General features: G+C 47.2%; 1 protein-coding gene across 1 annotated transcript in view; it reads left to right on the top strand.

Moving 5' to 3' along the window:
- Window positions 1–21255, top strand: part of LOC140207437 (uncharacterized) — a 35459-nt gene extending 14204 nt beyond the window's left edge. The window contains exons 2-4 of the mRNA XM_072275960.1: window positions 6197–6710; window positions 7546–7709; window positions 17490–21255. Of these exons, the coding sequence (XP_072132061.1) occupies window positions 6197–6710; window positions 7546–7709; window positions 17490–18782 (1971 nt within the window). The 3' untranslated portion in view covers window positions 18783–21255. The remainder of the gene's footprint in view (window positions 1–6196; window positions 6711–7545; window positions 7710–17489) is intronic.
- The last annotated feature ends 812 nt before the right edge of the window (window positions 21256–22067 follow it).

Consider the following 22067-nt stretch of genomic DNA (forward strand, 5'->3'; position numbering starts at 1 on the left):
AGAGGGGGCAGCACTGCTCCTGGTTAAGTTGCTGATGACGTGCTCTCGATGTCACCTTGGCGATGTAACCGAGAGGGGGCAGCAGTGCTCCTGGTACAGTTGCTGGTGACGTGCTCTCGATGTCACCTTGGCGATGTAACCGAGAGGGGGCAGCACTGCTCCTGGTTAAGTTGCTGGTGACGTGCTCTCGATGTCACCTTGGCGATGTAACCGAGAGGGGGCAGCACTGCTCCTGGTAAAGTTGCTGGTGACGTGCTCTCGATGTCACCTTGGCGATGTAACCGAGAGGGGGCAGCAGTGCTCCTGGTAAAGTTGCTGGTGACGTGCTCTCGATGTCACCTTGGCGATGTAACCGAGAGGGGGCAGCACTGCTGCTCATTTGCCGTCACAACCCAGAAAAATAGGGGAGATCACCGTCTTCTCCCATACCTCCCTTGCGCCCTACACTCCCTACCCGTGGGATCGTCATTTCAATGGCCCTTATCCTCGAAGCCCCATTCAGACACCAGCCGTAGGGAATGAGAGCCGTGACAGAGCTGAACACAGCAGCTGTAGGAGGATCGGCTGACGTGCAGCCGACAGAATCCACTCAACGGAACTCACTATTATTGAGCCGGTACTGGCCTGGAGTAAGTGGGGCCGTGCCCGCTGTCGGTCATCAGCCCCAGGGTGAAACCGATGCACTCGTTCCCTCCGTTTAGTCAATGGATGAGCGCAGGGCCCGGTGAACAGAATCGGACTTCACTGACTCGTCTAGTGTCGCTTGTACGCAATCTAGCTTAAACTCGAATAATTTCAGAAACGTCTATCAATAAATAAGTTCTTCCACTTGGATATATCCGCCATTTTTGATCACATTCGTTATCATCTTAAAGGTGCGATAGGGAGAAATTAATTCCAATCTCCAGGTGGGCGCCCCATTCTTGTGCTAGCTATATTTACTATAATTCCCAACTGGTTCGGGTAAGACATCTAATGAAAGGTTTGATCGGAAATGCACAAAGGGGGGAGGGAAGGAGAGGGAGAGAGTGAGTGAGCGAGAGAGAGAGAGAGAGAGAGAGAGAGAAAGAGAGAGAGGGGGGGAAGAGAGAAAGAGAGAGACACAGAGAGACAGAACAAGAGAGATTGTGCGAGAGGGAGAGAGAGAGAGAGACAGTGAGAGAGAAAATTCAGCTCCGGCGGCAGTTGGTACAATCCGCAACGTTCCCACAAATCGTCCTGTTCTACTGCTCCTTCACCAAAAGTTAGGTCACAAAATATATTTCAATCTGCAACAATGCCGGTAACAGATTTACGCTGACAGTGGTGAACAGCGGAGAGGACTGATCTCCCTGAATTTCAGCAGCATCGTCTACGATGAACTTTGGGGGCGGGATGGGGGGGTCGGGGTGACAGTGAACTTGACCCTGCATCAGCGTGTGGAGCGGAGACGAACCGGTCAGCAGCGGTAGTCTGCCGTGTCTCCGCGCTGGGTCGGTTTCGCCGGGAAACAACACCCAGTGAAATGACTGTTAATAGAAGTCCGACCCTAACATTTCAGACAGAGGATGTGTCGACTTACCCGGAACACCGAAAGCTGCGAGAATAGGGTAAAATACAATCGTCACATGCCGGATTGTTGGTAGAGCCATTTTCGGGTGTTGTACAAAATGCACCGCACTGCTCGCACTGAGAGCCACTCGCCTGCGTTCTGACCTCGCTGCCCTTTTATACATTAATCTGTACCCCGGTGAAAAAAACACAGAGGCTGCACAATAACTCGAGTTAGTTACAGTCAGTTAACAAACAAGGCGCCGTTTCTCTCGGCACCGCGGGGAATACTTAAAGCTCAGTCCAGAACACCGTCTAGTAAAGTAGACAATCAGAAAGTTTTTAAAGCTGTTCCACGCACTCCGGATTGAAATGCCAGTCATGACCTATCACCTGCTTATATTAACACACACAAAATGCTGCGTTTCACCAGCATTTTATGTATGTTGCTTGAATTTCCAGCATCTGCAGATTCTCTCGTATCTACTTCTATTGTTGCCTTCACATTCATTTTATTTGATATTAATTGTATGATATCTCGCTCCATAGCTCTCAAAGCAAATGTTAGCTCTGAGCGATCTCACAATTTATCCTGAAACCAACCCCACATTATATGAACATTACAGCGGGCCTGCACAGTCTGCGTTATTTGCCCAATCTAATTGTAGACCACACGGATTCCATCACCTTACTCCAAATTTGTCCATACTTCTTCACTCACAGTGAACTCAGCAGCCCGTTGTGCGGGCGTGATTGACAAGGGCAGCACGAAATGTATTGAAGTAACCCCTGCTTTTTGACATTGAAGGTTAAAAATCTCTATAATAACCTCTGTGACAAATATTACCGATACCGAATGTGCATCGGCTTTTCCGGCTCCGAATAAGGTCTCAGTAAATGGCGGCGCATATTATGGATCACCACTGGCTCCTCATTTCCATCATCAGAATCGCAACCAGCATCACGTTTACTGTCTCCAGTAAATGTCGTGAAATGTGTGTACAGTGCAATACGTCCAAAAGCACCGAAATAAACAATAAATAAATAAACAAGAGAGGCAGCGCTAAAAGAATGCAAACAGTGATGTAGTATTGTTTAATTTATAAAAGTTTAGAAATAATTTAGGAAGCTGATGCTTGAAGAGATTAAGCTCAACTAAGATATGCGAGGCTTAGCGAGTATTTTGGTGATACTGACGACAACTCCCTGAACTTTTACATAACCATGGACAAGGATATGAGCAGAATATATTGGGACGTGTTTAATTTGGGGGAGTACCCATCATGACGCTATGAGGCAGGACCCTGGGGATGTGAACTGGGAACGGATGTGTTCAGGGAAATGCCCAACAGAAATGTGAAGGTTGTTCCGGGTGCCCTTGCTTGGCGTTCTGGGCAGGTTTGTCCCGCTGAGGTGGGGAAAGGACGCTAACTCGAAGGGGTCACGGCTGTGACGAGATGTGGAGCATCCATTCCCGAGGAAGAAAGAAGCATGCTTAAGGTTTAAGAAGCAGAGATCATCAGAGAGGGTTCTGGACAGTTACGAGGTCGCCAAGAAGGAGCCAAACTGTGGAAATAAGTGTTAGGAGTGTGCATTGGCGAGGAGGAGAACAGGAGGATGAGAGTGTAGAGACGATGAAGGATACAAGAGGAATGAAACATGTGCCTGGAGACGGGGGCGGCAGTGCAGGTCGGTAATGAACGCTTTGCTTCAGTATTCACCAGTGCAGAGCTTCCGGACAGATCAGATGCCGTGGACCAGCACTATTCAGCCAGGACTCCGTAGACCACAGAGTAGGAATCCCAGAGGAAACTTGATGAATGTGGGGGCAGCGTGAACAGCCTGATATGCTGGAATAGGTCAAGATTTCGAAGGAAGATGCATTGGAGATTTTGAAGAGCATGAGGATAGATAAGAACCTGAGACTGAAAGGAATATCGCACATGATACTAATGGATGCGTGGGAAGAGATTGCCTCGGTTTTGGTGATGACATGTGCGTCCTCAGCGGCTACAGGAATAGGTGCGAAGTATTAGACGGTGGGAGGTTCTGACAAATATCATTATTTTGTTCAAGAAAGGTACCTGGATTAACCCTGGGAATGATAGACCAACTACTCTTACTTCAGAGACGGGCAAATTTGGGGGGAATTTCTGGAGATGACGTTCAGGAGCTCCACAAGTCTCGGCACATCAGCCTGTAATTGGAACTTAGACCTCCTCAGTCATCGTACCCAAACGGTGAAACTAAGCAAGTGCGCATCAAACCCCCAAAACTCCAGCACAGGCGCCCCGCAGTGGCGTGTACAGAGACACGTCTCTACTCTCTCTCTTCGCCCATGACTGCCCTCCCGCTCCTGCTACAAACTCAGTCATCATAGTGGCAGAGGTCACAGCAGTGACTGGCCTCATCACAAACACTGATGAATCTGCATATAGAGAGGATGAACCTCAATATTCGACCAGCACTAAGAAGACAATAGAAATGGTAATCGACTTCAAAAATACAAGAAGTGTCGAAAGCCCCCTATCCCTGCATGGTGAAGTAATGGGGAGCGTTCAGAGGTTCAAGTTTTTGGGGATGAATATCACCGAGGAGTTCTCTCGGCCCATCAGCAAAACCTCGTCAGCAACGAAAGCACAACAGTGACTATACTATATGAGGTGATAAGGGAGAGCTGATCTGTCTCAGAAATAGCTGGTCAACATTTTAAGTGCGGTAGAGAGCAGACTGACACACGGAATGGCAGTGCTGTGCTCCAGATGCAGCGAGACAGATTGCAAACCACTCAAAGGGTTGATTAGGACGGCTCCGATCATCACTGGGTCTCAACTACCGGACTGGGAGACAATCTAACTCCGGATGCTCACGGCAACAGTAAAAACCCATCCGATCCCTGACACTGTCTGGTTAATTTCCTGCCATCTGGTAGGGGAGAGGGAAACATCTTCGTCATGCCATTAGACGGAAATATCTTCATCCGAGGGCCGTTGTTATGCTGAATAATGCAACACCCTGCCTTGCCAATGGCCTTTGAGTGCCACTGAAATCATTTGTTTCTGTAAATACAGTTTTTTTTCTTGTTTGAATGAATCCGTACCGCACGCATTGCAAATATCTGTTTAGCGCGGTCTGGCGCAGCGCCGCCATTTTGTTGTCTTCAGCCATGACAATACAGTTCCATTGTATTCTATTGATTTGCCGAAGCACAGTCTGATTAGGGATAGTCGACAGGACTTTCAGAAGAGCAGAACATGTCTCACGAAGATGATTGAATACCGTGAGGAATGGGCGAGACATATTGTTTAAAACCGAGGATTGGAGGTTGTGGATATGGATTTTAGTATGGTATGTTCGCCGAACGATAAGCTCATTCAGGAAGGTGGGAGGCACCAGTTCCAGGGAAAATTGCCCGTGTGGATTCAGAATTGGTTTGGCCGCAAAAGGCAGAGGCTGCGGTGGTCTTCATTAGACGGGGGAATGAGGGTAAGAGCCGTGAGATAATTTTGTAGCCTTAGAAAACCCTGCTGAATCCGCACTTCCTGTCTTCTGTTCCGTTCCGGTGGTCACATTATAGGAAGGATGTCGAATCGTTAGAGATGGAGCAGAGGAGTTTCACTGCGATGACACCAGGATTATGAAGAGCGGTTGACCGAGCTAGGGTTTTGCTTTAGGAGGACAGAAAATGAGCTGTGATGTTGGGAAGGTGTACACAATGATAAGAGGCAGCGGTCGATTGTACAGCAAGAGATACTGTATGTTTCCCAGGCGGAAATGGCGAATACATGGAAGTATTGTGGTGATGGCGGAGGCATTTCTTTTACACACTGAGGGGTGTGTACGTGTGACGCTCTGTAATCAGCGGCGTGGCGTCATTTCCGTTATGGACATTCCACAGACTCTCAGGTAGGCGGGTGGATGAATGGGAAAGATGAGGGCGATGTAGTCGGAAAGTGTCAGATTGATCTTGGAATGGACTAAAACGTGGGCACAACCGAGTGCCTACGATGCCATATTGCTGTATGCACTGTACGATCATGTGTTAGTGAAACGTTCAGGGTGTGTCTTGTGACCAGGTACCTCCTTACTGATGCCAGCAATGCAAAGTGTTCTGGATCCTGAGGGTCCGTAATGATGGATGCCGTCTTCTTCAGACATTGCTTTCTGAAAATGGTGGGGAGCCTGATGCCTTTGCTGGAGCTGACTGACTTTACAACGCGTTGTGGCTTTTTCCGATCTTCTGCATTAGCGCCTCCACACCTGACCGGATGCAACAGCCCGCACACTGTCCGGGGTACATCACTAATCTTCTCAAACGTTTTCGTAATTGCATCAATTCTTCATCTCCAACTCATCACCTACAGAGCTGCGGACACACGGGAAATAGAAGCTCCTCGGCCTTTCCTCTGCTGACCCGTCGATGAAGACGTACCTGTTCACAGTTCAAAATTCAAAGTGCATTTATTATACTTTTTCAACAATTAGATTCGTCTCCTTACAAATAACCACAAAACAAGGAAAATCAATAGAACCGGTTAAGAAAGAAAATCGTCAGACACCCGACGCGCAGAGAATTAAATACAAAAAGACCAAATCTGCAAACGATAAACTTCACCAAATAACATTCAGAACTGAAGTTCGGAAAATTGAGTCCCCCCACGGACAGGAAGCCAGGTATTGCAACAACCGATTCGAGAACATGCCCCTGCCTCTGTTGGACGGAGCGCCGAGAAAACGTCGCGGAGCACCGAGCCGAAGCGTCCCGTCCATCGTTCGATCTGGCCCGTCGTTGAAAACATGCAAACATCGCGTCGTTCCTCGCTTTCGGACCCGGGCCCTACTGCCTCGATACTCTCTCGGGCCTGGCCTCACCGCCTCTATTCCGCTCGTTCCAAATTTTCCAATTCGGCCCCACTTTAAAATCGATCACATCTCGGTTCTGTCCTCGCTGTCGGGCACGGGGCCGGGCTCTGCCTCATCTCCGCTCGCCTCTGTTCCGCCACATCGAATCGCCTCTAAGTCCGCGCCGGCAATTGGCTCGTCCTCGGATCTCCGACCCGGACCCCGACGGCTGGATTCGGCTTTCAAGGCAGCAACGTCCAGCGCTTTCGAGCTTTCAGATCGCACCGCAAAAATGCCAGTTCATACAGGCGGTCCAATAGCTCAGCTCCGAATGGAAAGTTAGAGGCTTTTGTTGGCAGCGCTCGTTAACCAGAAAAAAAGTTATTAATAACGTATTTAGTTGTTTTCTTTGTTTTGTTTGCCGCCGCTAAGTGGTCCCTGAGCTTCACCAGCAGCATCTCACAGCGGAAGCCTCTCCGCCTCTCCCCACTCCTGCTTCCTGAATCCACGATCAGTTCACTGGTTCCGATGACGCTGATGCTGGGCTGTTGTTGTGACGTCACTCAACCTGCCGATCTGTCTCACTCCTGTCCCGCTCCTCGTCACCCTCTGAGATTCTGCCTGCAACAGTTGTGTTATCAGCAAAATTACAAACAATGTCTGAGCTGTACCTATGCCACTGTTACAATTAAAGGACGTTTATCGTGTCATCTGCAGCCGAATAGGCCTCCTGTACTCGTAGTCAGCCGGACACAATGAACACGATCACACGGACAGAATTAGTGGACCCAACGTTAACTGATCAATCGAGCAATCCCGTGAGTCACATGACACACCAATAAACAGTCGTCCTGTGGATTGGACATCTCTCCACCCTCTATGCTTTTAGGCGAAACCATCTTGATAATATTCCTCCAGTTCACTGGTCCGTTCTGATCGGCGCAATCCAGAAACCCCAGGCTGGAGTGATGGACCGGATCCAGTGCTTTCAACTGGGGATTCGCTTCGATAGCTTGCGGGGCTAACCTGGCTTGTTCACTCGCTGGTTGTGGAACGAGGGATTCACTTGGCCGTCTCCTGATCTGGTCCAGGTGTCGGCGGCATACAGCATCATCCTCGAGTGCTGAAGTTAATTGTCCGTCCTTTTTGACCACAGCTTCTCTTTTCATCCAGGGTTCCGGCGAACACAAACCGGATCTCCCACCTCAGAGTTCCGATGTACCGTGTTTCAATCGGACCGCACGCCCATTGTCTTTTGTCTCTCTTACTCGGTCTTCCGGATCTGTCGGAATAAATCTAATCGGGAATACAACCTGCGGTCCATAAATCCCTGTGTGGTGGGTTGTGAGATTATCCGGCACCGGAAAACAAAAGCCGGTAGATTCTGTGGAGTATGTCCCCATTCAACTTTTGTGTCCCTGTTTGACAATCCGAACAGCTCATTCAGCCGTACCGTTTGAAGATGGGTGACAAAGGGGCGAATGTTGCGGTCGAACACTGCCTTGTAAAAATAGTTGGAATCCCTTACTTGTAAACGCGGGACAATTATCACAGTATCGGTGATACCATGCGTACAAAATAGTGTGCGTAAAGTGTTTATCATTGTCTCGCGGGTCGAAGTTTTAACCGCTTTGGCCTCAATCTATTTAAAATGCGCATCGGTGACGACCAATGATTTGTGACCGTCCAATGAACCCGCGTAGTCAATGTGTAAACGTCTCCAGGGGCTGGTTGGGCAATGCCATGGGACGGGAGCGTTTACAGGTCGAGACTGCCGGCAGGGGTCGCATGGACGAACAACGTGCTCGATGCCTTCATCAATTTTTGGCCACCAAACTGAATTCCTGGCTCGAGCTTCCATACCTTTTTTATGGAGTAGAAAATTTGCCATTTCAGCTTGCTTTCCTAGTCTTCATGGTCTCCTTTATCTATACAAAATACACTAGTGTCCGAGAATCCATTTTACCTTCTTGAGAATGTTCGGCAAATAATATTCGGGTTGTGTATTTATGGAATGGTGACCTACATCAACAGTGAATTTCAACACCTCTTTTTGGCATCAGATTTGATGAGTGTCCTACTGTCAACACTCGAGGAAAGTGGACGTTAGTCACCATTGACCAGAACGTAGCTTGGTCAAACACATCATGATCAATAAGAAGAGATCAGATGCTGTGGGACGTTTTGGTTTGGATGGAGACCGAGATCGGCAAACTCTGGTCAAGTGTCCTTTCTTTTGGCAAGTAAAACGCAATGAGTCTCGGTGTCAACAGTTAGGAGGCGTCTGGTGAAGTTCAGCGCAAAGGTAACATCGGAAAACCCGGAGTGTAATTCTTTTGATTCTTAGCTGGGGACACTTTGTTAGCGTCAGTACAATCTGTGGCAGTTGTAGATGATGGAGACGTCACCGCTCTTTGTACTTGGCACTCTTGCGACAAAACTGCATTTTAATCTGCCGCTTGCATGCCATTTGCGATATCAAAAGCTGACTGAAGTGAGAGCTCTGATTCTGCCGGTAAGCGACGCTGAATGCGAACATCACGCCGACGACTGAGCGATCTCGTATCATAACTTCTCGAACAGCAACGTAAACACAAAGTTCAGTCAGTTTTCTTAATTCAGCATCAAACGTTGCTGTTGGTTCGTTTTCTAACTGAAAACGAGAGCTGAATCTAACGCGCTGCACAATATCCAATGGTTTAGGATTGTAATGAGATCAAATCTCAGAAGATGCTCTTAAGATTTCAAAGAGAGCAAATCGGGATCATTCAAACTTCGGACGATGTTGTATGTTTCCGGACCGCATAAACTGAGCAAGATAGTAACCTTTTGATTGGGCTCGGTGATGTTTGCCGCGAATAACGAGCCAAACATTTCAATGTAAACCTTCCCATGGTCTGTGAATCATAATATTCCTGAACTTGTCCAATGATGGTCATTGTTCAAATGTGAACACAGATTCCAAGAGAGCGAGTGTCACAGATCCCATCCCCGTCACCACTGTTTGACTTAAGAACGGTAATCGTGTCCATTGCAGCTGAACAGGTCTGCTTGACTCGTAATCACGCAGGAAAAAAAACATGTTCACACGCACAGAGTTAGTAGGTCAAACGCGAATCGATAGATGGAGAAGTCGGCGACATCGACAGATCCCGTGATGTCACATGACAGACTAATAACGCCCACACAGTGGATAGGACACTCCACTCTCACCTCTATCTCTTCCTCCCTTTTAACCCCATTCTCCCTCCGTCTCCCCATCCCTCTTCCTCTACCGCTGTCTCAGCATTCTCTCCCACCCTTCTCACCCTTCTCTCTCACCTTCCATCTCGCCACATCTACTGTATCTCTCGATCTCTCGCTACCCCCCGCTCTGCCTCTCGGTCTATCCCTCTCTCTACTCTACCGGCCGAGTTCCTCCCAACATCTCCTTCTCCAACCTTTCCCCGATCCCCTCTCTCTATCTCACCGTGAGTGTGGTCACGGTGACTTTGCTGGTAAGCTGTTTCGTGTCGCTGATGGTGTCCTGGGTTCTTGCAAATGGGGATTTCAGTAACCCCTCCAGTTTCCAGCGTCGCAGTCCCGTTGGAAATGAACGGAAAGAGAGCTCATTGAGAGTGCAAATGGCGAGAGTGGGTGGGAAGGGATGGAGTCTACGGGGGTGCGGATGATGGTAGTGAATGAGAAGGGGTGCGATCCCATTGGGAGTTCGAGTTCGGACAATCCTTCCGCTCCCCTCTCATTCTCCCTGTGATGACAGGTTGCAGCTGGTCACCACACCGTGGGAGAAGAGATTTCCCTTGAATTTCATGGAATCATAGAAATCTACAGCACGTTACAGGCCCTTCGGCCCGCAGTGTTGTGCCGACCATGTAACCTACTCCAGAAACTGCCATGAATTACCCTCCCGCATCGCCCTCTATTTTTCTAGGCTCCATGTACTATCTAACATCTATGTGATATCTAAGAGTCTCTTAAAAGACCCTATTGTATCCGCCTCTACCACTGTCGCTGGCAGTGCATTCAACACACACACCACTTAGCTCTGACATCTGCTCTGTACCTAGTTTCAAACAAGTTAAAACTCTGCCCCCTCGTGTTCTGCCGGTTCGGCGGGAGGAGAGAGTGCAGCGTTCCGCGCGTGCGCAGCCCTTCGGGGAAAAATGATATCGTATCCGTGAAATAGGGGCCGTGGACAATTCCGATTTGATGGAGAGGGACGTGAAAGTACAGAGGAACACCTGGAGACATTTCTGAAACGCCGGTTCGCTGCTGTCGTTACTGCGCGATCGTGAATCTTCCGGAGGGAAGGCCTCAAAATCCCCGGCTTTGCCTGCTGTTGGCGACCGAGATTGAGGTCGAGTCGCTCGGATAGAGATGATACTCGGTACTCGGTGTCGGAGAGCTAATCGGAGGTTCGAAGTTTTCGGACGACTCGGAGTGGGACAGTGGTCGGGCATGGCAGTGAGAGTTTTTCTTCCTTCTCCCGTCTGCGTGAGATGTGGGACAATTGAGAGACTTTAAACTTTTTACTGTGCTCATGGACTTTTCTTCATCAAGTTATGGTATTGTTGCACTGTTGTAACTATATGTTACAATTATGTGATTTTGTTAGATTTTTCAGTCTTGTGTTTTGTGATGTCAGACCGGAGGAAATATTGTATCATTTCTTAATGCATGCATTACTAAATGGCAATAAAAGAGGACTGCGTGTCTTCATAATCTAAATCTAAAGCGCTAGGAACAAGCCTGTGGCTATTCACACGACCAATGTCTCTCATCATCCTACACATCTGCATGAATTTCCTGCATGATTTTCTCCAGGCTGAATAAAACGATGTGTATTTGAAGTTCTTCAGTGCTGTGAAATAATTTAGCTAAACTCCTTCTTCGCTGCTCTTTTCAACGTTTTCGGTCATTTTCACTAATGTCAAAGGACTCCAGACAGAGATGTGGTCTAGAGTTTATGAGGAGAAGGAGGAATCTGACCAGCAGGATGTGTCTATAAATGAAAGATCAGAAACATTTGGAAACTGATTGACTGAAAAAAAGTGGTTAATTTCTGCAAAATACTGGAGGAAATCAACAGATCAGGCTGCAAATGTGGAGAGGAATAAATAAACAACATTTATGCTGAGCCCCTTTAGCATGTCTAGACTGTGTACTCCTCTGCTTAGTTGCTGTCTGAACTGCAGAGTTCCTCCAGCATTTTGTGTGTCTGTGTCTCTGTACTGTATTTCCAGCAACTGTAGAATCTCTTGTGTTTTATATCTACACTTGTAAGAGGATTGTACTTTGGCATTAGATACACGTTGATATTGAGTATATTGTTTATGGGAACCGCTTTCTGCGTTAAAACAGCTGCTGAATTTTCTATGCACACAAAAAAAACTGAGCTACGGACATGGAACTGGTGCTTCCAGAAACTTTTAATGGCACCGTGATTACCCATAAATCCTTGCGTTACAAATTTCGCCGTTGCCTAAGCACCGATCAAATGCGCAGGCGTCAACTTTGTGAAGTTTCCGAATATCACGCATGCGCGTAGTACACAGGGCCTTAGAAGAGCGGCGGGAGTAAGAGCGAGTCTCCGGGGGTAAGAGAGAAGGGAGAGAGGGGGCAGGGGAGCGGGGAGAAGGGGGAAGGGGGAAGGGGGGTTGGGGATGTTCAAAACCGACTTTGGGACTATTACTGTGACTCCGGACACCGTGAGCCGCAATCCCGGGACAGTCCTGCTCTCTTCCCTCTCTCTCAGCCCCACCATCCGTACACGGGCCCCGGGGAGCTTCCGGCTGATGAGGGAATGGGAACCGATGGATCTCTCAGACAGAGCTGAGCTCCAGCTGTCTAAATGCAAGGATTGGGAACTCGGAGAAAGGGAACAAAATCTTTTCCATCAGCTGTTGTGAAAATCACCTTTGATCTGCCTCCAGTCACAAACAAGAGAAAATCTGCAGAGAGGGCACAGTTTTAAGGTGCTTGGAAGTAGGTACGAAGGAGATGTCAGGGGTGTTGTGTTCTTTATACGTACCGTGGGTTACTGATAACAAACCATATTCTGGAAAAATTGAACTTTTATTTAACAGCAACAAAACCACGTTTTACACTGCCCTGCTTCTCGATCATTCTTCATTTCTGCTTATGCTCAGAACTCTGTCCAGTCACGTCCTGACACGTGATATCACCTCAAGGGGTGAGTTTTTTTTTTACACAGAGTGGTGAGTGCGTGGAATGGGCTGCCAGCGACTGTGATGAAGCCGGATACAATAGGGTCTTTTAAGAGGCTCCTGGATAGGTACATGGCGCCTAGAAAAATAGAGGGCTACGGGGAACTCTAGGAAATTTCTAAAGTAAGTACTGTTCGGCACAGCATTGTGGGCCGAAGGGCCTGTATTGTGCTGAATTGTATTGTGTTGTATAAATGGGGAAGTCACTTACCCATGACCTCTGGTTGTCGTCCCACCCAACATCAGTGTACACTTCCAACAAATCCCCAAAGCAATGTATAATTTCCTTGTTTATGTTTAGAGCCTATATTATTTGTGTAAAATGATGAGGGGCATTGTTTGTGTGGATAGCCAGAGGCTTTTCCCAGGGCTGAAATGGCTAACAAGAGGGGCGTAGCTTTAATCTGCTTGGAACTAGGTACCGAGGGGATGTCAGGGGTAAGTTTTTTTACACAGAGAGTGATGGGTGTGTGGAATGCACTGCCAGCAGTGGCGGTAAAGGCAGATACAATAGGGTCTTTTAACAGCCTCCTAGATAGGTACATGGAGCTCAGTAAAATAGGGGTCTATGTGCTAGGGAAATTCCAGGCAGTTTCTAGAGTAAGTTTCATGGTTGGCACAACACTGTGGGCTGAATGGCCTGGAATATGCTGTAGATTTCTATGTTCTATGTTGAAAAGCGAAATAACTTTGGCTATCCTACAATCCTCTGATAACTCCCCCGTCACTAAAGATGATATAATTATCTCCGCAAGGGCCCGGACAATTTCTGCACTTGCCTCCCGTAGGGTCCGAGGGAGCACCTTGTCATGCCCTGGAGATTTATCCACCCTAGTCTGCCTCAGGATAGCAAACATCTCCTCTTCTTCAATCTGTACAGGGTCCACGGTTTTAGTGTCACTTTTCCACACTCTCATTGACACTCTGTCCATCTCCTGAGTAAATAGAGATGAAAAAAATATTTAAGATCTCCCCCATCTGCTTTGGTTCCACACATGGATTGCCATTCAACTTTGTGCCTTGCAGTCCTTTTGTTCTTAAGCTATCTCCAGAATCCCTGAGGATTGTCCTTTATCTCTTCTGTGAGGGGAATCTCATGCTTTCCTTTAGCCATCCTGATTTATTTCTTACATGTTCTCTTGCATTTCTTATACTCCATAAGAACCTGCCTGCCTATCCCTGTTGTGCAACTCCATTTTGTGCTTCACCAGGGTCTCAATATCTCTTGAAATCTAAGGTTCCCTGCAGTTTCTATCTTTACCTTTTATTCTGACAAGCACATACCCACTTTGTACTTTCAAAATGTTTGGTTTGAAGGCCTCAATTCACCAAGCACCTTTGCCATAAAGCAGCCCATCCCAGTCCACAGCTGCCAGATCCTAGTGTCATAATTCCAGTGTTGTTCTGTACCCTGAACACATCCGCCTTTCCTATGCTGCTCCTTGTATTGAAATATACAGGGCTCAGCATATTCACTGCACCATGCTCAATGTTTTTAATTCCTGACTTTGTCTGAGGTCTGAACAACAACTATCTCCACAAACTCTCCACTCTCTGTTCAGGCTCCCATTCCCCCTGCAACTTTAGTTTAACCCGCCCCCACCACCACCCCACACCATGCAGCTCCATCACCCCTTTGGCTTTCATCTCCGAGATCAATAAAAAGGAGGTGCATTCCAGGTACAGGCAGGTAGGAGCAAATGGGGTACTTGTGAGATACAGGAAATTCAAGTGAACACTTATGAAAGAAATAAAAGAAAGCATAAGGTTGCCTCAGCAGACAAGGTGAAGGAGAATGCTCAGGGATTCTGCAAGTATGTTAAGAATGAAAAGATTGCAAGGGAAAAAAATTAATCCTCTGCAAGATCAGAACAGTAATCCGTATGAGGAGACAAAATAGATGTGGGAGATTTTTTTTGCGTCCGTATTTACACAGGAGATGGACACAGAGTCTATGGAAGTGAGGCAAAGCAGCATCAACGTCATGGACCCTGTACAGATTACAGAGGTGGAGGTGTTTGCTGTCTTAAGGCAAATTAGCGTGGATCAATCCCCAGGGCCTGACAAGTTGTTCCCTGGGACTCTGCGGCAGACAAGTGCAGAAATTGTCGGGGCCCAAGCACAGATAGTTAAGTAACCCTTAGTGACAGGTGAAGTACTGGAGGATTGGAGGACAGACAATGTTGTTCCGCTATTCAAGAAAGGCTCTAAAGTAAACTAAGAGATTGTACATTGGTGAGCTTGACATCAGTTGTGGGAAAGGTATTGGAACGTGTGTGCAGGAACTAGATATATACTGTAAGTACTTGGATAGATGTGGACTGATTAAGGATAGGCAGCATGGCTTTGTGCATGGTAGGTCATGTCTAACAATCTTACAGAGCCTCTCGAGGAAGTTATCAGGAAAGTGGATGTTGTCTACGTGGACTTTTGCAAAGCACTTGACAAAGTCTCATATGGGAGATTGGTCAAGAAGGTTTAGTCACTCAGAATTCAAGATGAGACAGTAATTTGGGTGAGTCACTGTATTTGGGAGAAGCCAGTGTGTGGTAGCAGACGGTTGCCTCTCTGACCGGAGGCCTGTGACTAGTGGTGTGCCACAGGGATTAGTGCTGTATCTGTTATTGTTTGCCATCTATATCAATAATCTGGATGATAGTGTGGTTAACTGGATCAGCAAATTTGTGGCTGACGCCAAGATTGGTCGTGTAGTGAACAGCGAGGAAGCGTATCAAGGTTTGCAGTGTGATCTGGACCAACTGGGAAAATGGTTTGAGAAATGGAAAATGTAATTTAATGCAGACAAGTGTGAGGTGTTGTACTTTGGTATGATCTACCAAGGGAGGTCCTTCACCGTGACTGGTCGGGCACAGTGGAGTGTTGTAGAAGAAAGGGACCTGGAAGTACAAGTCCTTAATTCACTGAAAGTGGTGTCACAGTTAGATAGGGACGGAAAGCAAGATTTCAGCCCTTTGGCCTTCATGAACCAAAGTACTGAAAATGATAGATATTTTATACTTCATACTTTATTGTTGCCAGACAATTTGTACGAGAACGTACAATCATCACAGCGATATTTGATTCTGCACTTCACACTCCCTGGATTACAAATATTAAATATTAAAATATTAAAAGTAGTTAAAATTAGTCAATATTAAAAATTTAAATTATAAATCATAAATAGAAAATAGAAAAATGGGAAGTAAGGTAGTGGAAAAAAACCGAGAGGCAGGTCCGGATATTTGGAGGGTACGGCCCTGATCCGGGTCAGGATCCGTTCAGCAGTCTTATCACAGTTGGAAAGAAGCTGTTCCCAAATCTGGCCGTACCAGTCTTCAAGTTCCTGAACCTTCTCCCGGAGGGAAGAGGGACGAAAAGTGTGTTTGCTGGGTGGGTCGTGTCCTTGATTATCCTGGCAGCACTGCTCCGACAGCGTGCGGTGTAATGTAAGTCCACGGACGGAAGATTGGTTTGTGTGATGTGCTGCGCCGTGTTCACGATCTTCTGCAGCTTCTTTCGGTCTTATGGATGTTATGTTGACTTGTAGAAGATATTGGTGAGGCCTAATTTGGAGTCTTGTTTGCAGTTGTGGTCACCTACCTACAGGAAAGATGTAAAAGAGGTTGAAAGAGTTCTGCAAAAATTCACAAGGATGTTGCCAGGTCTGGAGGACTTGGGTTATAAGGAATGATTGAACAGATCAGGACTTTATTCCTTGGAATGTGGAAGATTGAGCAAAGATTTAATTGTGATAGACGGGCATAGATGGGGTAAATGCAAGCTGGCTTTCTCCACTGAGATGGTGTGGGACTACAACCAGAGGCCATGGGTTAAGGGTGAAAAGTGAAACGTTAAGGGGAACATGAGGGGTAACTTCTTCACACAGATGGTCATCTGGGTGTGGAATGAGCAGCCAGAACAAGTGGTGCATGCGAGCTCAATTTCAACATTTAAGAGGTTTCTATAGGTACCTGGATGGTAGGGGTATGGGAGTGGGTGGTTTAAATAGTTCAGCACAAACCAGATGGCCCAAAGGGCCTGTTTCTGTGTTGTAATTTTCTGTGACTGTGACAAGAACCTGAAATAATACAAAAATTCACTTTAAGTCCTTTTAACAGCTGTGCAGACCAACCATTCATCTCAGCAGGAATTTTTTTATATGGCGTTAAAACTGTGGCACTTCAAGTTAATAATACATAAAAGAAAATCCTCGCTACACGTCAAGAAAGACTATTTGCGTGAGACTGTTTCAGCTACTGTGGGGCCAGGCACCCATGCTGCTCAGCAGGAACAGGGAATAATACCAATGGAGAGAGTCAAACTGAGCCAGGTCACAGATTGGAGATGGCAGAAATGCCCCATTCTTATAGAGACAGGAAGAGCATCAGAGAATTTGATGGTCATTCCAGATACCAGCACTGTGCCCAGTTAGAAGATGATTTCTCTCTCCAACTTGGGTTGAACCTCACTGTAATAGTGTGATGCGAGAATACACTTTGACAACTCAAGTGATCTGATCTGAAATATTGTCCGACACCCGTTGATTCATTTTGTAAATCTTTTTACAGGTTAAAAATGACAAGGAATCTGTCTACGGGAATCTCGAACACAACACGCCAGTTTTGCTGTATCTGTCCAGATATTTGAGAAGTGGAGCAAGGGATTCACTCGATCATCCTTCCTGCTCAGACTGTGGGGAGGGATTCACTCAGTCATTTCAACTGAAGATATATCAGCAAGTTCACACTGGACAAGGTCATTCATTTGTTCTGTGGGTGAGAAGGCAATTCAGTTGGTCATCCCACCTGTAGACACACCAGTCAGTTCACCCTGGGCAGAAATTTGGTCATCTGCTGAATTTGTGGGGAAGGATTCACTCAGTCATCTGACCTAATGGCTCACCAGCGAGATCACACCGGGGAGCGGCCGTTCACCTGCTCAGACTGTGGGAAGGGATTCATTAACTCATCTGACCTACTGAGACACCAGTCAGTTCACACTGGGGAGCGGCTGTTCACCTGCTTGGACTGTGGGAAGAGATTCACTTGCTCATCCCACCTGAAGGTTCATCAGCGAGTTCACACTGGGGAGAGGCCGTTCACCTGCTCAGTCTGTGGGAAGGGATTCACTTGCTCATCCCTACTGAAGGTGCATCAGCGAGTTCACACTGGGGAGAGGCCGTTCACCTGCTCAGTCTGTGGGAAGGGATTCACTTCGTCATGTGTTCTACACAGACACCAGCGAGTTCACATTGGGGAGAGGCCGTTCACCTGCTCAGTGTGTGGGAAGGGATTCTTTCGATCATTCGATCTACAAGCACACTGGTCTTTTCACACTGGGGAGAGGCCGTTCATCTGCTCCGACTGCGGGAAGGCATTCACTTGCTCATCCCACCTGAAGGTTCATCAGCGAGTTCACACTGGGGAGAGGCCGTTCACCTGCTCAGACTGTGGGAAGGGATTCACTTCGTCATCCCAACTGAAGGTACATCAGCGAGTTCACACTGGGGAGAGGCCGTTCACCTGCTCAGACTGTGGGGAGGGATTCACTGTGTCATCTCAACTGAAGGTACATCAGCGAGTTCACACTGGGGAGAGTCCGTTCACCTGCTCAGACTGTGGGAAGGGATTCACTTCGTCACTTGTCCTACAGAGACATCAGCGAGTTCACACTGGGGAGAGGCCGTTCACCTGCTCAGACTGCGGGAAGAGATTCCGTTGCTCATCTCAACTGAAGGTACATCAGCGAGTTCACACTGGAGAGAGGCCATTCACCTGCTCAGACTGTGGGAAGGGATTCACTTCGTCATGTGTCCTACTCAGACACCAGCGAGTTCACACTGGGGAGAGGCCGGTCACCTGCTCAGTGTGTGGGAAGGGATTCATTCGATCATCTCACCTGCAATCACACTGCTCTATTCACACTGGGGACAGGCCGTTCACCTGCTCCGACTGCGGGAAGGCATTCACTTGCTCATCCCACCTGAAGGTTCATCAGCGAGTTCACACTGGAGAGTGGCCCTTCTCCTGCTCAGACTGTGGGAAGGGATTCACTTGGTCATCCCAAGTGAAGGTACATCAGCGGGTTCACACTGGGGAGAGGCCGTTCACCTGCTCAGTGTGTGGGAAGGGATTCACTCGGTCATCGAACCTACAGAAACACCAGCGAGCTCACACTGGGTAGAGACTGATCACCTGCTCAGACTTCGGTAAGAGATTCTCTCAACCATCTCCACCGAATGTGCATCATTGAGTTCACACTGGGTAGAGGCCGATCACATGCTCAGACTTCGGTAAGAGATTCTCTCAGCCATCTCTGCCGAATGTGCATCATTGAGTTCACACCAGGGAGAGGTCGTTCACCTGCTGTGAATGTGGGAAGCGATTCACTCAGTATTCTAACCTTATGTAATTCTCACTTTGGCTAGCAGCTTAATATAGGGGGTGATAGCCCCCCAGCCCGGCCAAACTTAAGAAATCTTGTTTGGGTGGAAGCTGCTTGATGTGTCCCCTGTTACATATCAGTACCCCGAAATAATAAATGGTACATAATATGCGATTAAACGATTAGGCTTTATAGTTCTTTCTTTGACTATAGGGCTAGTAAAGAAAAAATAAAGAAGAAAAAGGGCCCACTCTCTCCATTCATGTCTTCTCATCTCTCCCCGGTAAAACACCGCAAAAATTCCTCTTCCTGACGAACAAAAAAGAACATTTCTGTCATTAGATAGCCCTGCATTCAAAAACCCTGTTGTCTCTAGTCGTAACCTAAACATTGCTGTTACAGAGAGAACATTACCTCAGCAGTGAAACATTGCACAGAGGCCGTTACATTAGCTGTGAAACCTTACAGCATGTTATTTGTGACACACTGCCGGGTTCACACTGGGGAGAAAGTTTCAATAAGCTGCATGCTCGATATTTGTCCGTCACCGTTGCTGAATGCAATTTCGAGAGTGACTGTCAGTGCTGAACTCTGCAATTATTACTGCTGCTCACCACACCCAGTTCTGCACCCTGGTCACTGGGCATGGGAGGAGTTTCTTCTGCTGCACATTCACCTTTAATGGGACTGGAGTTTAACGTGGACTGGAGTGGAGAGCGGCCAGTAAAGGAGTGGAGCTTTGAGGCTTTGGCTCAAGAGATTTTGGCAGTTGGGTTGTGCAATCAAGTCAATCAAGATTTGAACAGCTCAGACCCAGCAGAAAGCAGCTGATTGGGCAATTGAAAATTGAGAAGCTCAACAAACAAGTGAAAAGAGGGGCAGCTCAAGCCAGTGAGTGAGTGGGCCAGTGAAGGAGTGGAGCTTTGAGGCTTTGGCTCGAGAAGTTTCGGCGAGCAAAGGCAGAGGACGAGCTTGCTCCCAGTAAGGTAAGGCTGGGTATGTTTCTTTAATTATTTTGATTAACTTAGGAGTTGGTAATGGAGGCAGTAGATAGGGCAATCCAGTGCTCCGATTGTAGAATGTGGGAAGTCAGGGACAGCACAATTGTCCCTGATGACTAAACCTCAGGGATCTGTACTGGGTCCAATGTTGTTTGTCATATATATTAATTATCTGGATGATGGGGTGGTAAATTGGATTAGTAAGTATGCAGATGATACTAAGATAGGTGGAGTTGTGGATCATGAAGGAGGTTTTCAAAGCTTGCAGAGAGATTTAGACCACTTAGAAGAGTGGGCTGAAAGATGGCAGAAGGAGCTTAATGCTGATAAATGTGAGGTGCTGCATTTTGGTAGGAGTAATCAAAATAGGGCATACATGGTAAATGGTAGGGCACTGAAGAATGCAGTAGAACAGAGGGATCTAGGAGTAATGGTGCATAGTTCCCTGAAGGTGGAGTCTCGTTTGGATAGGGTGGTGAAGAAAGCTTTTGGTATGCTGGCCTTTATAAATCAGAGCATTGAGTATAGGAGTTGGGATGTAATGTTGAAATTGTACAAGGCATTGGTAAGGCCAAATTTGGAGTATTGTATACAGTTCTGGTAACCAAATTATAGGAAATATGTCAATAAAATTGAGAGAGTACGGAGGAGATTTACTAAAATGTTGCCTGGGTTTCATCTCCTAAGTTACAGCAAAAGGTTGAACAAATTAGGTCTTTATTCTTTGGAGCGTAGGAATATTGGGAGTTAGGAAAAAAGTGAAAAAGCAGGATCTCAGGGATGGTAATCTCAGGATTGCTGCCTGTGCCACAAGACAGAGAGGGTAGGAACTGGAAGTCATGGCAGTTGAAAGTGTGGTTGAAGAGTTGGTGCAGGGGCAGGGGTTCAGATTTCTGGAGCATTGGGATCTCTTCTGGGGAAGGTTTGACCTGTACAACAAGGACGGGCTGCACCTGAACTGGAAAGGGACCAATATCCTGGTGGGCAGGTTTGTTGGAGCTGTTGGGGAGGGTTTAAACTAGTTTGTCAGGGGGGTGGGAATCAGAATGTGAGTGCAGAGATTAGGGTAGAAGGACAAGGGCACGATGCTGTGTGTTCTGAGTTGCTGAGGAAGAACAGGCAGGGGACAAAACATACATGTAGCCAGTTCGAGGGGTTGAAGTGTGTCTATTTCAATGCCAGGAGTATTAGGAATAAAGGGGATGAACTTAGAGAATGGATCAGTACGTGGAACTACGATGTTGTGGCCATTACTGAAACTTGGCTGGAGGAAGGGCAGGATTGGCTGATGCAGGTACCGGGGTTTAGGTGTTTTACAAGGATTAAGATGGGAGGTAGGAAAAGGGGGGGAGTAGCATTACTGATCAGGGATAGTATCATGGCTGTAGAAAGGGAGGTCGCTGCAGAGGGGGTGTCCACTGAGTCGGTGTGGGTGGAAGTCAGAAATAGGAAGGGATCAATCACTGTGCTGGGAGTAATCTAGAGGCCCCCAAATAGCCCTCGGGACACCGAGGAGCAGATAAGCAGGCAGATTTTTGAATGGTGCAGGAAATACAGGGTTGTAGTTATGGGTGATTTCAACTTCCCTCATATTGACTGGCACCTCCTGACTGCAAGGGGGATAGAGGGGGCTGAATTTGTCAAGTGTGTTCAGGAAGGATTCCTGACACAGTATGTGACCGGCCGATGAGAGGAGAGGCCATACTGGATCTAGTTCTGGGTAATGAACCTGGTCAGGTGGCAGACCTCTTGATGGGGAAGCATTTTGGTGAGAGTGACCACAACTCCCTTAGCTTCAGCATAGCTATGAAAAGGATAAAAACAGACAAAATGGGAAAGTGCTTAACTGAGGAAGGGCTAACTATGAATGGATGAGGCAGGAACTAGCGAGAGTAAATTGGAAACAGGTGTTCAAAGGTGAAAGCACAGAAGTAATGTGGAGGAAGTTTAGGGACTACTTGTGCAGGGTTCAGGATGGGTTTGTATCACTGAGCCAAGGAAAAAATGGTAGGAAAAGGGAACCGTGGCTGACGAAACACCTGAGGCAACTCATCAAGAGGAAGAAGGAAGCATATGTTAGATA

This window comes from Mobula birostris, chromosome 13, assembly GCF_030028105.1.
Source record: "Mobula birostris isolate sMobBir1 chromosome 13, sMobBir1.hap1, whole genome shotgun sequence".
Taxonomy (NCBI): Eukaryota; Metazoa; Chordata; class Chondrichthyes; order Myliobatiformes; family Myliobatidae; genus Mobula; species Mobula birostris.